Genomic DNA, 16,785 nt, shown 5'->3' on the forward strand with positions numbered 1-16,785 from the left:
TACTAAGTTAATCTGGGAGATAAGCTCTTTATTATCCATAAATTGGCTTCAGGAGCACATGCTTTTTTCCTGGGGAAAGGGTCCATAGATTTTTATTAGATTGCTTCAGGGGCTTATCATCTCCAAAGGGTTAAGAATTTCTGCTCATGGCTAGGCACAGTGGCCTCGGGAGGCTCAGGCAGGAGAATCACTTGAACCCAGGAGGCAGAAGTTGCAGTGAGGTGAGATCGCACCACTGCACTCCAGCCTGGGTGACAGAGAGAGACTTCATCCCCCTTCCCCCCCACCAAAAAAATTAAGAAAATTAAAAAAAAAAAATTCTGCTCAAATATCAACAGTTCTGTAATACTGTAATTTAATCAGGAAATTCTCAGTTCGTATTAAAAACCTAGTTTTAAGAGCGTCAAACACAATCATACTTGTACAGTGGCCATTTGATCTCTTAAGAGCAAGAGAACAAAGCAAGAAAGAGTAAGTCTGATGCCAACATACAGATTAATTAAATATGAAGCAGGAGTCTTTGTAAAAGACAACAAGACTGGGGACATTTGTTAAAAAGAGAATGGAAGGTCCCAATTGGTATAATTTGGAGACTCCAATGAGAAACAAGATTTTAAGGAATAATATTTTTAAAATCCAACTAAAAATATAATACACTCTTTTGCTTCTCCAAATTTTAAATACCTTACCTTAACTAATAAACCATACTTGTCAAACATCCAGATTTTCTGTTGTGCCTCTTGTTCTGACAGGCCATTTTCTACCATAGACATAACTATAAGATTTGCAATTCCAAGAGCAGCCTGTTCAACAAAACATAAATTTCAATATATACTAGAGTATGATGCAATGCTTGAATCACTTTATATATGAAGATTATATAGCATATAATCTTATATATATGCTATATGCTAAAGAATCACAACATGGCCGGGCACGGTGGCTCAAGCCTGTAATCCCAGCACTTTGGGAGGCCGAGACGGGCGGATCACGAGGTCAGGAGATCGAGACCATCCTGGCTAACACGGTGAAACCCCGTCTCTACTAAAAAGTACAAAAAACTAGCCAGGCGAGGTGGCGGGTGCCTGTAGTCCCAGCTACTCCGGAGGCTGAGGCAGGAGAATGGCGTAAACCCGGGAGGCGGAGCTTGCAGTGAGCTGAGATCTGGCCACTGCACTCCAGCCTGGGCGACAGAGCCAGACTCCATCTCAAAAAAAAAAAAAAAAAAAAAAAAAAAAAAAAAAAAAAAAGAATCACAACATATTTGATGAAAACCAACATTACAAAAAGTACGAAACTGTGTACTAGTCAAAACATACATCCCCCAATAGCCTTCTAAATAGCAAAATTATATGCTATAATAAGAACTATTTGGTTTATTTTTCCCTTACGAATCAAACAAAAATTCTTTGTGATATTCTCTCTAAACATATTTTAAATTACCTGTTTTACAGAAGAAGTCTTGATTTCATACCCTCTATCTCAACAAAATTACAGGGTCATTATGCTCTTTTATAAATATCAATATTCTGCCCATTTTCCAATTCTAGAAGAGAGGATGGGCTTAAGTTTTAAAAAGCCTACAAAACTTACCTCTCCTGCTCCAAGGAATAAGATTTTGTGTTCGGAGATTGGTTTACTAATTACTTTTTGTGCTGCAAGAAGACCTGCTAGAGCTACTGCAGCTGTCCCTATAAGAAAAACAAAGAGTTTTACAAATAAAAAATGGGCACATTAAAAATGTTTAAAAAGTAGGAATCCAAACCCTAAAGTTTTTTTTTTTTTTTTTTTGCTTTACCTTGAATATCATCATTGAAAGTACAATATTTTTCTCGGTACTTTCTCAAAAATCTGAACGCATTATGATTTCCAAAGTCTTCGAACTGAATGAGTGTGTTCCGACCATATCTAAAAACAGCAAAACCCACAATAGTTGTGATGAAAATAATACTATGAAACAGCTTTCCACCTAATATTCCCTATAATAGCATTCAAAAATAATGTATTATGTTAGTTCAATTAAGGCCCTCTGAAAAATTTCAGAGCCTGTAAAAGACTAGATCCAAAATGTAGAAATTATTCAATAAAAAAAGTATGAGGTGTTTAAAAAGAACGTGGCACCATGATAAACCCATGGGATATCAATCTATGTAAACTATTTTCAAGTGTCCAGGAGACACTTCCTTTGACTCTGAACCTCAAAAAATATATATTTGATATGCATATTCTCATTACATTAATAGTTAAACAGCAACACAAAAAAGTATATATTAAATAAGTAACTGAAAAATAATTGCTATTTGAGTTCACTGACATTCAGCAAAAGAAGATGTAAATCGTTTAGGTGAGCTAAAGTAGTAAGGGAAGGCTTGAAAAGGAGGTGGGCCCTGAAAGAACAAAAAGTAAAGAGGTAGAAAGAAAAGCAGGCTATTATTAGGGTGACCCTGAATTTTCAACAGTCTGGCTATACATTTCATGGTTTACATTAAGAGATAAGGGAGAAGTTGGTTAATACATGTTGGGACCAAATAAGGGAGAATCTCTAATGCTAAATTAGAGAAGAGGGACTTTCTTCTGCATCCCATGTAGAAACAGTGAAGGCTGCCAAGAAAGGAAAAAATTCACATATGACTACCTTTAGGAAGGATAAACCTGCCAGTGATACGTAGCACATATTGGTGTGGGGAAAGATGCGAGTGGCAGAAGCAACTAGGAGGCTACTGTGATACAAAGACAAGAGATCTGAAGCAGAAGGTGCAGGAAGCAAAAGGAGTAATTATGAGCTGTTAGGATGAATAGAAATTGATAAGGATCAACTGGGAAATGAGGAAGAAGCTGTTACAATGTCAAGGTAACTGGGATAACTAAGAAGATACTATTTGGTTGTCCAAGGTAGGAAAGTGAGAGGAAGAAGGAGAGATGACAATTTCTGGGAAGATGTAAAGTTCAGTTTTAGACTTGTTGACTTCGACTCTGAAAAGGAATTAATTTTTAAATACCTTCTACATGCCAGCAATTTTAAAGGTAGGCCAGGGTTAGATCATTAAGGTAAAGAGTTTGACTTTATCCTATGGCAATAGGAAACCAATGAGAGATTTCAAGCAAAAGAATGACATAATGAAGTACATGTTTCAAAACAATTAATCTGGTATTAAGGTGGAGATGAACTGGAGAGGAGAGAAACTAGAGGAAGAATTAGAAAACCTCAGAAGAGACATAAGGAGAGAGCAAGATTGTGGTAATGGAAAACAAGAGACATTTAAGTGGTAGTACCCACTGAATTTGAGGAATATCTGACTGCACGGGAGACTGATGGAGAAGGCAGAAGGGTCAAACATAACACCAAGATCAAAGTTTTGGCAATAGGATGAATGTTACTGCCAATAATAGACGGTGAGAATACAGAAGATAGGTTGTTTGGAAAGGAAAGGAGTTCAGTGTGGGACATGAATATGCACACACAACAGAATATCCAGATGGAATATTCTGATTATTAGAAATGCAGGCCTCAGAAGAGCAGGGGGATTACAGATGGGTTTTTATGGGTTTAGTAGTAACATGCATAAAGGTCATAGTTGACATGGCTGAAAGAGAAGAGGACTAGGTGGTTATCCACATTTAATAAGACAGCAAGAACCTGTGAAGATGACCAAAAAAAAAAAAAAAAAAGAGAGAGAGAAAGGTGGGAGGAAGACCAAGTTAGGAGGAAGCTGTTTAGCAATCAAGAGAAGAGAGAGTTTCAAGGACATAGAAGTGGGAAAACCTTAGTCGATGTTGCAAAGAGGTAGAGAGGTGGGAGGGCCAAATGGTCAGAGAACTTAAAATATGAAAGCTGCACAACAGCTTCAGTGGAATGGTGGGCGTGAGCCAGAAGGTCAAGATTGAAAAAGGTACTGAGCAGCAAGGGTTTGACAGGAGCAGTGAGGGCAGACTTCCCTCAAAATGTCAGGTAACTCAAGAAAGCAAGGCAGACCATGGGTACCACCTCAAATCAGCACATCTAATCATGCAGAGACAGCCAGTAGAACAAAGTTCTCAAAAATTTAATCGCCTCCTGCTTATCTTCACAAGAAATAAAGGAAAACAAAACAAAACTTTAGTTTTTACCCCGCCCCCACCCCCATTAAAAGTGCTTTCATATACTCAAACTTTTAAAAAATACCTGTCAGTAATAGCTTTCATAAACTCATCAATCAGGTCATCATACTGTTGTGTGCGATCTCGTTTCTGGTACAAGCCCATGTAAAATGGGTCTTTTAAGAGTGCCTACAAAACAAAACAAATGTAAAAATAAAATAATTTATATTATATAATCAGTTTAAACACATACAATAAAAATTGCAAAATAAAAAATTACTAATACAATTTTTTAAATGTATTACCCTTCAAGAAACTTTATTTTTTCTTTTTTGAGACAGTCTCACTCTTGTCACCCAGGCTGGAGTGCAATGGTATGATCCTGGCTCACTGAAACTTTTGGGCTCAAGCGATTCTCTTGCCTCAGCCTCCCAAGTAGCTGGGATTACAGGCTTGTGCCACCACATACGGCTAATTTTTTTTGTATTTTTAGTAGAGACAGGGTTTCACCATGTTGGCCGGGTTGGTCTCAAACTCCTGACCTCCAGTGATCTGCCCGCCTCGGCCTTCCAAAGTGCTGGGATTACAGGCAGAAGCCACCATGCCCAGCCCAAGAAACTTTTAATAGACTTAATTTACTATTATTTATATAAATACTAAAAGTGGAGTTTAAGAAAAAAACTAACATTTAATCATAAAACTTTCCCTTCTTAAATTATCATTTTCAAAAGAGGGATACTATACAAATTTTTAAAAATACAGGAGGAAGATAAAGGGGGAAAATGATGTTACTCACGATATTATCAGTTCCCACATCAATACACACTGGCAGGCATCTATCAGGCTGTATTCCTGCACAAGCTGTATACAAACAAAGTTTTCCTACTGGAATTCCCATTCCATAGACACCCAGATCTCCAAGACCCAAAATTCTCTCTCCATCAGTCACTACAACAGCCTTAAACACAAAAAAATGCAAATTAAAAGTTGTCAAAAATGGGGCACTAAAGAAAAGCATTTTTAAAAACATTGAGTCACTTCACATATATTTACTCTTTGCTCTTAAAAACAAAATTGTTTCTTGGCTAATTTCCAATATAAACCAATCAACCATACTTAAAATTCTAGGATTTCTGACTATTATGAGACATTAACTAGATTTGATTTCCCTCTGACTTCGGTTTAGGAATAGAATTCTTCTGACTAAAGGACCAACTTAAAATATCTTCAGAAAGATTAAATATGGCAGAGATGAACAAGATGGAGAGATTACCATAAGAGAAAAATAAGAGTTTAGAAATAAACAGTATGGTACTCCAACACAATAACCTAGGCCAAACAAGAAAAACCTTAGCAACTGTGGAAAAGAAAAAGGTCTAGAACAAAAAAAAAATACCTACTTATAAGGAAGGTCTTAAGATGATACTGTCAGTTTAATTATTTGACCAAATTTTTGCTAGATTATTCAAACCAATGATCATTCATCAACGTTTATTTTGGAAGGGAGTATAAAGGCAGGTAAGATTGTTGCCTATAATAAAATTTACAAAAGCCTACCCAAAGATCTTGAAATAAGTTATTACATTTCACTTTATGAAAGATAACTAAATAGGCCAGGGCTTATATTTGCTATATTTAACACTTTCATATTTGCTAAGGTTCTCAATCTTATATTTAAAAGAAAAAAAGGCATAATCAAACTTTTCTAACACCATTATAAACAAAAGTTTTTATGGTATTTTAAAGTATTTTCTTTACCTAGAGTAATATTAGTGAAATAGGAAAGGATATTGAGAGGGCAGGAGACACCAGTGGTGCCGATACCGACAGGGCTCACCTTGTATTCTAGCTCCAATTTCTTTCTCAGAGTCAAACTCTACACCGGTAGCCCATTTTATAACTACTACTATTATCATCGCCTCAGCTGCAAAGCACTAAATCTGCATGTATATAAGTGCAAAATAAATCAGAGCAACAATGAAAAACTGTTCTTGGAGATTTAGAGGTAATTTACAAGAAAAGAGAAAACATTGTGAAAAGGAGGGTTGTACTATTAGTACCTTAACATGATTTTCTGGCCAGTTATCCACAATTGATCTAACATGACCTCTGTCTGAGATCGAAATAAATAATCCCCTGCAACAGAACAAAAACACCTTTGCATTTCACAACAGCTTTGTTTCTAAGTTTTTGTTCATAATTGAAATATTTTGATATTTTAATAAAATATCAAGACATGGTATAATTTCCAAGCAGATTTACCTAAGTCACACTGGTTTATTTTCAAACATTTTCAAGTACTTCAAACTGTAATTACAATGTTCATAGCAGATGCAACAAAGATTATTGTTACATGATACAATCATTTTACCCAAGAAGAAATATATCCACATCTCATGTTCAAATAAACTCAATACACCAACAGGAAAAAAAACAAAAAATCTGAAGCAAGCCACCAATGCAGGAGAGCATTACAAGGCCAACTAAACTACTGTTAAAACTTACTGAAACTGAAAATTTGAAATTTGAAGGAGCAGGAAGGGAAAGAAGAAAATTACAATAAATTCACACAAAAGATGAGCTACCTGAAGCATAAGGAAAAAGTGAAAAGTTACTTTTACTTATTTAATATTATTTTTTGACAAAAATTGGACATATGGTTGACCCTTGAACAATGTGGGTGTTAGAAAATCAAGTCAAAAATTTACATGATAAAAATTTATGTACAAAAATTGTATGATTTTCCAAAAACTTAACTACTAATGTTGCCTATCACTGGCCAGAAGCCTAACCAGTAACACACAGGTTGACTAAGAATTTTTTTTTTTTTTTTTTTGAGACGGAGTCTTGCTTTGTCGCCCAGGCTGGAGTGCAGTGGCCGGATCTCAGCTCACTGCAAGCTCCGCCTCCCGGGTTTACGCCATTCTCCTGCCTCAGCCTCCCGAGTAGCTGGGACTACAGGCGCCCGCCACCTCGCCCGGCTAGTTTTTTGTATTTTTTGGTAGAGTCGGGGTTTCACCGAGTTAGCCAGGATGGTCTCGATCTCCTGACCTCGTGATCCGCCCGTCTCGGCCTCCCAAAGTGCTGGGATTACAGGCTTGAGCCACCGCGCCCGGCCGGAGTTTTGCTCTTTCACCCAGGCTGGAGTGAAGTGGCATGATCTCGGCTCACTGCAACCTCTGCCCCCCCACGGAGGGTTCAAGCAATTCTCCTGCCTTAGCCTCCAGAGTAGCTGGGATTTTACATGCCCACCACCACGCCTGGCTAGTTTGTATTTTTAGTAGAGACAGGGTTTCACCAGGTTGGCCGGGCTGGTCTCGAACTCCTGACCTCAAGTGATCCACCCACCTCAGCTTCCCAAAGTGCTAGGATTAAAGGAATGAGTCACCATGCCCAGCCAACTAACACTATTTTGTATGTCATATGAATTATATACTGTATTCTTACAATAAAGTAATCTAGAAAAAAGAAAATGTTATTAACAAAATCAAAAAGAGTTTTTAATGATCGCCATTCTAACTGGTGTGAGATGGTATCTCATTGTGGTTTTGATTTGCATTTCTCTGATGGCCAGTGATGATGAGCATTTTTTCATGTGTCTGTTGGCTGTATGAATGTCTTCTTTTGAGAAATGTCTGTTCATATCCTTTGCCCACTTTTTGATGGGGTTGTTTGTTTCTTTTCTTGTAAATTTGTTTGAGTTCTTTGTAGATTCTGGATATTAGCCCTTTGTCAGATGAGTAGATTGCAAAAATTTTCTCCCATTCTGTAGGTTGCCTGTTCACTCTGATGGTAGTTTCTTTTGCTGTGCAGAAGCTCTTTAGTTTAATTAGATCCCATTTGTCAATTTTGCCTTTTGCTGCCATTGCTTTTGGTGTTTTAGACATGAAGTCTTTGCCCATCACTTGGACTCAGGAAGGGGAACATCACACACCGGGGCCTATCATGGGGAGGAGGGAGGGGGGAGGGATTGCACTGGGAGTTATACCTGATGTAAATGACGAGTTGATGGGTGTTGACGAGTTGATGGGTGCAGCACAGCAACATGGCACAAGTATACATATGTAACAAACCTGCAAGTTATGCACATGTACCCTAGAACTTAAAGTATAATAATAATAAAAAATAAAATAAAATAAAATCAAAAAGAGGAGGAAGAGGAAGGGTTGGTCTTGCTGTCTCAAGGGTGGCAGAAGGACAAGAAAACCTGAGTAAAAATGGACCTTCACACCTGTGTTGTTCAAGGGTCAACTATATTTATCATGTAAAACATGTTTTGAAATCTGTGTAAATTGTGGAATGGCTAACAAAAAGTCATTTTAAACACAGTATGTTGTTACCTAATTCAGATAATCAATCCAGATTTCAAAAGAGAAAGCAAAGAAGGAAGGAAGAGAAGGAGGAAAAAAAGAAGAAATGCAGGTTCAAGAACACAGTTCAGGCAGACATGAGGGCCAACAGATCCTCATTGCTGTCAAACTGATCTTATGTTTAACTGTCTCATTGGTATCTTAAATTTGGCACTACCATTACAGTTCAAATCAGTTTAGTTCAGCAATATCTCAATCATGGCTATATAATGGAATCATCTGGTAAGCTGTAAAATGCCAGGGTCCCACCTCCAAAGATTCTGATTTAATTGGCTTAAAGTTTAGATCAATCAACCAACCAAGATTTAATGACCATCTACAAAAACAAAACGAACAACAACAAGAAAATCCATAGCACAATACATTGCATAAATAATAAACAGTATTTGCCCTCACACATAAGCCATGCTCTTCATGTTTCACGTCAGTTCTCAACTCTGGGTACACATCAGAATCACACCAGGCTCTTTTGTGAAACTCCTAAGTCTAGACTAACTGAATCTGAATCTCTGGGGGTGGGGCTCAGGCATCAGTATTTCCAAGTTTCTCTCTATCTTTTAATCATTCTAATAAGGAAACTATAAAATAGCTGAACAGCATGGTTATGTCACAGAAATGTTTTAGTTACAGTAACTGTTGGCAGCATATAGGTTAGAACAGTCTGTTTCTCAGTGTCTTCCAGGGAATACCTGCAACACAATCACTGAGGGTGCTCACTAAAATCCGGACCTCCAGACTTTTTTTCTTTTTCATCAGAAATCTTGGGGATGGGGAGAAGAGGAAAGTTGGCAGAGATCAACATTTTGAGTAAGTCCCACAGGTATTTCTTACACACATTAAAGTTTGAAAGCCACTAGACTAGATGACAGGAGACTGAATATAAAAGCTGTCATACATTGTTTGAATTTCCACACGTGGAAGAATGTGTTAATTGGGCGTGGGGAAAATATTATAAGGATTGAGAAAAGTAATAATAGATTAGAGGAATAAGACAAGAAAACTCAGATTAAGTAAAAACAGCATGCGTGTGTGTGTGTGTGTGCGCATGTATGTGCGTGTGTGTGTGTGTGTGTGTGTGTGTATATATATATAGCTTATAATTTTCCAAAGAACTGTCACATTGGTTTCTCTAATAGCTCTTTGATAGGTCCTGCTATTCCCATTTTACACAAGGAAACACATTCATGGGGATCATGTGACTCATTCAAGGAATATAGTCAGTTCTCGCCATTTCAGTACTCTTCCCATTTACAATGTTTGTAGGTGCTAGAACTATTTGAAATGAAAATTCATTAAAAAAAACAAAAAAAGGAGAACAGGCTGCAGTGGCTCATGCCTGTAAATCCCAGCACTTTGGGAGGCTGAGGCTGGCTGAGGCAGCCTGATGTAAGAAGTTCAAGACCAGCCCAGCCAACATGGCGACATCCCATTTCTACTAAAAATCCAAAAATTAGCAGGCGTGTTGGTGTGCACCTGTAATTTCACCTACTAGGGAGGCTGAGGTACGAGAATCACTTGAACCTGGGAGGCGGAGGTTGCAGTGAGCCAAGATCATACTGCTGCACTCCACTCCAGCCTGGGTGACCAAGTGAGACTCTCTCAAAAACAAAAAACAAACAAATTAAAACCGATCAAAAAAAGAGAAAAAAAATCTCTTAATTTGGCTTTATTGACAAAAATTTTAATAATTCTGGATTATCTCCCACCAGAATTAAGACTTTTTTTGGTTGGGGGGCAGGTTCTAAAAGTATATAATTACTCTAACAATCACAATAATTTAAAGAAGATTAGAAATGAATGATACTATTTTTACAAAGATAAAAGTTATGAATATGTTGGGTTTTTGTTAATCACTTTTAATAAAAATTACATTTTTGTGAGGTAGGAAATGTGATTCGGCTAAGATATATAAAATAGAAATGTAATAGCTGTTATGGAATGATGTTTTCCTTATTCAGTAATCATTTACAAGTTTTCTTTTTTAAATAAGCCTTACTTAGGTCTTCTAAAGATGTGTCCATACTGGGAGCAGGCAAGACCAACCGTTGGTGTATATACAATTGGCATTAAACTCTCAATGTCATCTTGCAGTATTCTATAAAACAATTTCTCATTTCTTTCTTGTATTCCCATTATGTAGATATATCTGAAATTAAGCACAGTAAATAATGTCTAAGTCAGCCTGCATTACATTAAAAGTCTTGGCTTACGAAAGTTAAACCTAAAATTGAAATTGAGCCCCGCTCACATCACATTCTAAAAAAACCCCAAACCTCAGATTATCACTATTTAACACCCAGGACTAAAAATTAACAAAAATATGAGGGTACTTAAATGGTAGATGATGATGATGACGATGAAGTAACAATAGAAACAATGTTTACTGAACCCTTACTGTGGGTCAGGCTCTGTAGAAGGCACTGGAAATGCAAAGATCACTATGAGGTCCCTACCCTTAAAGAATCAGTCTTCAAGGACACTGACATATAAACAAGGAAGCAAAATAAAGTGGCATTAATTCAAACATTTGCTTAACACTATCTGCTTGGCATCATTTTCCAGAGATATAAGAAGTGACCCCTGTTTTCAAGGAGTTTATAACCCAGGAGGGTTAGAAGCATTATAAGGTCTACACAGAGTGCAGAAGCAGCACAAAAAAGGCAATTGTCAATTGATGTCAATAAATATATAAATAACTTCTTTTTAAATTTAGAGAACAGGGAACTATCGGCTTGAAAGCTTGAAAGTCAGTAATCATCTTGAATTAAATATGTCTAAAGCAGACTTATCTTTCCCTGACCTTGTTTCTTCTGCTACCATATGACCAAATGCGAAACCCAGATTCCATTCTTGATTTCTTCCTCTCCTACCCTCCCCAACACCAATCCTATAAATCACCAAGTCCTACAGAGTCTACCTGCTAAATAGCTTTCAAATATATCCATTTGCTCCTTCCACCCTCGCACAGTACAAGCTACCACCATTTCTCAGCTGGGCTACCTCAAAAGCCTTCTTACCAGTCTTTATAAATACAATTTTCCTCCTATGCTCCAATTCATTCTTCTCTTAAAAACCTAACTGTGATCATTTCGCTTCCAAATAAATTGTCGTAAAATAAGGCTCAAGCTCCTAAAATAGTTAACAAGACCTCTGCCTACTTTTCAGCCTCATCTTCTTCATGCTGACTTACTTAGCTCCTCAAAAGGATCACAACTCAACCTGGACTTGCTGCGTTTGATGCACCCTTTGCCTGCACTCTCTCTCCAGGCATAGTCCTATACACGTGCGCTCCAAATGTAGCTCAGGTGGCGTGCTCTCTGGGGCCCCTTTTCTATCCACTCCCCTCCCCTATCATGTATACATACACGTTTTAGACTTTCCTGTTTTCAGGTCCCATGATACGCTACTTCCCTCTGTAACTCTCACTCCACTTCTTGACTTTCTGGCTTCCTCCAGTCTAGACAATACCATAAGTTAGAAATGATCACCTCATATACTTCTATAGTTCCAGGAACTATTAATAGCAATATGTGGCATACAACTGGTGTGCAAATATTTGGTGAATAAATGGGGAGAAGTGATCCCTTCAATTATATTTTCTACATAGCTAATAGCGGAAGAAATGGTATCAATAGATAGAAATTAAAGGGAAGATTTCTCTGCAGTATAGGGAAGTAAACAAACTGGGCTGCTAAAATGGAATGGATGGCTTTGTGAGATGGAAGTAATGTTAAGGAAAGAACAGATGACCTACGAGGCATGTGATAGAGGGAAGCTGTGCAAGTCATGGATCTCTTCAACGTTACCATTTTCTTTATTTCACTTTAGTCACTCTTCTGTGTACCTCAGTGATGGGCAGCACTCACCTAGGATCGCTATAGCTCAGTAATGGTGAATGCCCTTATCCACTCTCGGATCACAATCCTCTACCACTTTGGGTAACCATATGATGCCCTCACTTCGTCATCCTTCAGAGGGATCTCTAACTCTGACTGCTTCATTCTCTCCCAATTCTATGGGCTCCCTTGGGGATTCTCTTTGTTTCCTACTCTGAATCCAAGGATCAAATCTCTCACTCTGAGCAAATATCTCCCTGTCATTCCTGTTTAGGAATCCCCACATGATTTTTCACTGTACTCCCCTTCCACAGTGTCTGCCTTTCCACCAGAGACAGTGAACTCTCTGAAGAGAAGGGCTGAGTGTTTTCATTTTTGGAGCTCCAAAACTTAGAACAGTGCCAGACACATAGCAGTCCTGAATATTAACTGAATGAATTGATGTAACCTTTGCCAGCCCTGCAAACTCCAAGCCTGAATCAATGTTACATTTCATCTTTTCTGTGGAAAAATAACATTGCTGTGCAGAATGGCACCGATATAAACAAGATCTTGCCACCAGGCCATCAGAGTCTGCTCTCACCCCTTTAACCTGCTCTTGTTCAGCCTTTTTCTTTTCTTTTTTTTTTGAGACAGGCTCTCACTCTATCACCCAGGCTGGAGTGCAGTGGTGCAATCATGGCTCACTGCAGCCTCGACCTCCTGGGCTTAAGTTATCCTCCTGCCTCAGTCTTCTAAGTTGCTGGAACTATAGGTGTGTAACAGCATGCCTGGTTAATTTTTTTTTTTTTTTTTAATTTTGTAGAAACAGGGTCCCACTGTGTTGCCCAGGCTGGTCTGGAACTCTTGGGCTCAAGTGATCCTCCCACCTTGACCTCCCAAAGTGCTGGGACATGAGCCACCAAGCCTAGCTTTTGTTCAGCTTTATCTTATAGCTACGTGGCTCTTCCAAGCATTTATCACTCTCTTCACCAACTCTACTCAACCTTTGCCCTTCTACATTTGAGTGATGACTTTCATATTCTATGTCATAAAGGAAAGCAAGGTCATCAGCTAAACTGAGAGTTCATTACTTCTGCTCAATCATCTCCATAGTTATCCTTACTAATATCTGTATTTATCTTTCCTCCAGCTTTGGAGAATGAGCTGTTCTTTGTTCCTGCTCAAGGCCAGCCGCTCTATCTCTGCATTTGACCCTATGCCTTCTTCCTTTCCCTGAGACCTTGCTCTATCAATTATCCTTTCTCCTGGGCTCATTCCTCATAACTACGATGAAACATGAAACTTTCTCCCAGCTTGAAACATACTTAATCCCAAGTCTCGCTTTACTTATTGTTCAACGTCTTCCTTCCCTCCTTATCTGAACTTCTTGAGAGGGTAGTTTACATTTCCTCCCCTTCCATTCATTTTTCAGTCTATCACAGTATCTCTTTTGCTCCATCACTCCAAAGAAACCACTCTTACCAGTCACCAATAATCTCCTATACTTAACAAACTCAATTGATACGCTTAGTTCCACATGCAGACTTATCCCTCTACCCAGAATACTTGGCCTGCTACCTGTAACATACCATTTACAATTCAGCTTAGGCATCATTTCCTTCAGGAAGCTTTTATCTGATTCCCCCAAGTTGAGCTAGATGCCCTCTGCAGGCTCTCAGAATATATCTGCATGTACCTTTTTCTCATTGTACTGTACATTGTGGTCTAGGGACCAATAACAATCATAGCATAACTATCTGTTGATGACCTTTTAGAAGACAGGGCTGTGAGTTACTGGGTTGGTCATATATATTGTTTGCTGCCTGGTGCAGTGGCTCAAGCCTGTAACCCCAGCACTTTGGGAGGCCAAGGCGAGTAAACTGCTTGAGTCCAGGAGTTCGAGACCAGCCTGGGCAACACGGTGAAACCCTGTCTCTACTAAAAACTACAAACACTAGCCGGGTATGGTGGTGTACTCCTGTAATCCCAGCTACTTGGGAGGCTGAGGTGGGCGAATTGCTTGAGCCTGGGAGGTGGAGGTTACAGTGGGCCGAAACTGTGCCACTGCACTCCAGCCTGGGCAACAGAGTGAGACCCTGTATCAAAAAAAAAAAAAAAAAAAAAGAAAGAAAGAAAAAGAAAAAGGCCAGGTGCAGTGGCTCACGCCTGTAATCCCAGCACTTTGGGAGGCCGAGGCGGGCGAATCACCTGAGGTCAGGAGTTCGACACCAGCCTGGCCAACATGGTGAAACTCCACCTCTACTAAAAATACAAAAATGAGCCAGGCATGGTGATGGGTGCCTGTAATTCCAACTACTCAGGTAGTTGGAACTACTCAGCTGAGGCAGGAGAACTGCTTGAACACAGGAGGCAGAGACGGCAGTAAGCTGAGACCGCGCCACTGCACTCCAGCCTGGGCAACAGAGCGAGATTCCGTCCAAAAAAAAGAAAAAAAAAAAGTTTGCCAGGGATAGCTTTAGGTATACCTCTTTTTTATTCTCCAAAGTATCCTGGATTAGGTGATATAGCATATGGTCACCCTATCTATTACCCACTTTATAGCCTCAGTGGCTGGTACAGTGTCAACACAAAGTAGGTGATCAATAAAAGTTGTTGAATAAAATGATTGCAAATTAGATGGTATCCCTTGCTTCTAATATTTCATTGAAATCTGAATTGCTCTGACTGTAAGCATAAAAACTAATTTGTTAAGTTTACAACAGTGAATACTTGTGAAGTATTCACTGAAGTAAAAGAAACACAATCATTATAAAAGTAGTTAACTGACAAAACACAAACTTATATGAGATTGTATATTTCTCATGCCATAATAACCATAATGCTCACAAGTTTTCTAATCAGAATACCAATAAAAAAATGAAACATCTAACCAACTCTTACTTTTCCAAAGGGCTAGTCATTTTCTTTAAGTTTCTATGGAATCGTAAGGCTTGAATATCTTGTGTCTCTATTTTGGGAGGTAGAAGTCCTTGAAGACCAAGCATTTGTCGTTCTTGTAAAGTAAATGCCATTCCCTAAAGAGGAGAAATAAAAGGATTAAAAATTATTACTTACTGGGGTAGCAATGACATTGTTCTTCAAAATATAATTTAAATGCAAATTTGAAAAATCAATGACATATTATTTTTGCCCAGGCTTTCAAAACTTTGTAAGACTGATGTCCAGTATTGGTCAGGGTGTGGAAAAGAGATATTCTCACAAACCACTGCTGGAAATATAAACCAGTTTAGGCCTTTAGAAGACAGTTTTAAAGTATTCTTAAATTTTTTTAATGCACATATTATTCATCAAGCAATCTGACTTCCAGGTAGCCATTCTAGAAAAACATTCTTAATGGCATACAGAGGCATATACAAAAATTTAGTTGTAACGTCGTTTCTAGTTCTCTTGGCTATTACAAGCTAACAAAAGCCCATTAACTATGAAACAGTTAACCATCCTATAGTATATTCATACCATGAAATACCATAAAAAAGGGGATAGAAGAAATGATCCTTTAGAAAAAATTAATCTATATCATAAGAAAATCTTTTTCAATTTCTGGTATTTGACTATGGGTTAAATTCTTCATATCAAAACAATGTCAGTGAAAATGCTGGAGCAAGGCCTTTAGAAAATCTTTTCCTCCATAAAAGCAACAAGAACACTGGACAAATAACCAGAAACAACTTCTTCAACATTCTGGAAATCTACCAAAGGAATGTAGCAATCAGGGAGCAGTTATTCAGGAAAAATGGCTGGATTTCAGTAAGCAGCAAGTTTTGTGCCAGTTTTAAACTGAAAACTAACACCTCACAATTACTGTGAAAATCAGCAGCCTGGAAGCCACTGGAGCAGGGAGAAGGGGCTGGAGATTCTTCTAAAACCCCATTCCAGGAAAATGTCATTATTTGACCTGTCAGGTGGTTTCCTGGAAGACCCCACTTGCAAGGCTGTCTTCATTTGACCTAACTTGGTGCTCACCCAGTGTGAAAAGCCATTTCCCCAGAAGTGCTTGTTGGAAACAATCAAGAGGCAATAATTTAGCATAGCAGCTGCCCAAGACAGTAGATAACAGTTGAGGAAAACAACAGGGTAACCAAAAAGCTGACAAGGAAAAGCTAAAGAATGAGACGACCATGGGATTGGAGCTTTGAAAAGCCATGAGGTATTACTGGGACTCTAAAAGGTCACATACATGAGCTATGGACACATTCAGGAAACACCTGAAAAAGACCCTAGCTCACACCTCTGGCTAACCTTGAGGCTCTGTGCAAGCAGGAAGTGAAGGCTTTTGGGTAGTTGTAAACTGCCTGGCTCAGTGCTGGAGGTATGCCGCAACATGCACACAGCCGCTTGGCAAAAAATGGGAAATTTACTAGTTCCAAGCATTTAAGTCTTTGTCTAATTATCAGCTGACCACAAAACTAACCAATCAGAGACTTCAGTGGGCATGTACAAGAACACAGACTTTATAAAGAATTAGTTTGGAGGCCGGGCACAGTGGCTCATGCCTGTAA

General features: G+C 38.6%; 1 protein-coding gene across 1 annotated transcript in view; it reads right to left on the bottom strand.

Moving 5' to 3' along the window:
• Window positions 1-16,785, bottom strand: part of ME2 (malic enzyme 2) — a 70,758-nt gene that overhangs the window by 27,246 nt on the left and 26,727 nt on the right. The window contains exons 3-10 of the mRNA XM_007973992.3: window positions 15,167-15,300; window positions 10,444-10,593; window positions 6,138-6,213; window positions 4,874-5,035; window positions 4,163-4,266; window positions 1,799-1,908; window positions 1,594-1,691; window positions 690-803 (exon numbers count right to left, since the gene is read on the bottom strand). Coding sequence (XP_007972183.1) covers window positions 690-803; window positions 1,594-1,691; window positions 1,799-1,908; window positions 4,163-4,266; window positions 4,874-5,035; window positions 6,138-6,213; window positions 10,444-10,593; window positions 15,167-15,300 — 948 coding nt within the window. The remainder of the gene's footprint in view (window positions 1-689; window positions 804-1,593; window positions 1,692-1,798; window positions 1,909-4,162; window positions 4,267-4,873; window positions 5,036-6,137; window positions 6,214-10,443; window positions 10,594-15,166; window positions 15,301-16,785) is intronic.

The sequence above is a fragment of the Chlorocebus sabaeus genome, chromosome 18 (assembly GCF_047675955.1).
Source record: "Chlorocebus sabaeus isolate Y175 chromosome 18, mChlSab1.0.hap1, whole genome shotgun sequence".
Lineage (NCBI taxonomy): Eukaryota > Metazoa > Chordata > Mammalia > Primates > Cercopithecidae > Chlorocebus > Chlorocebus sabaeus.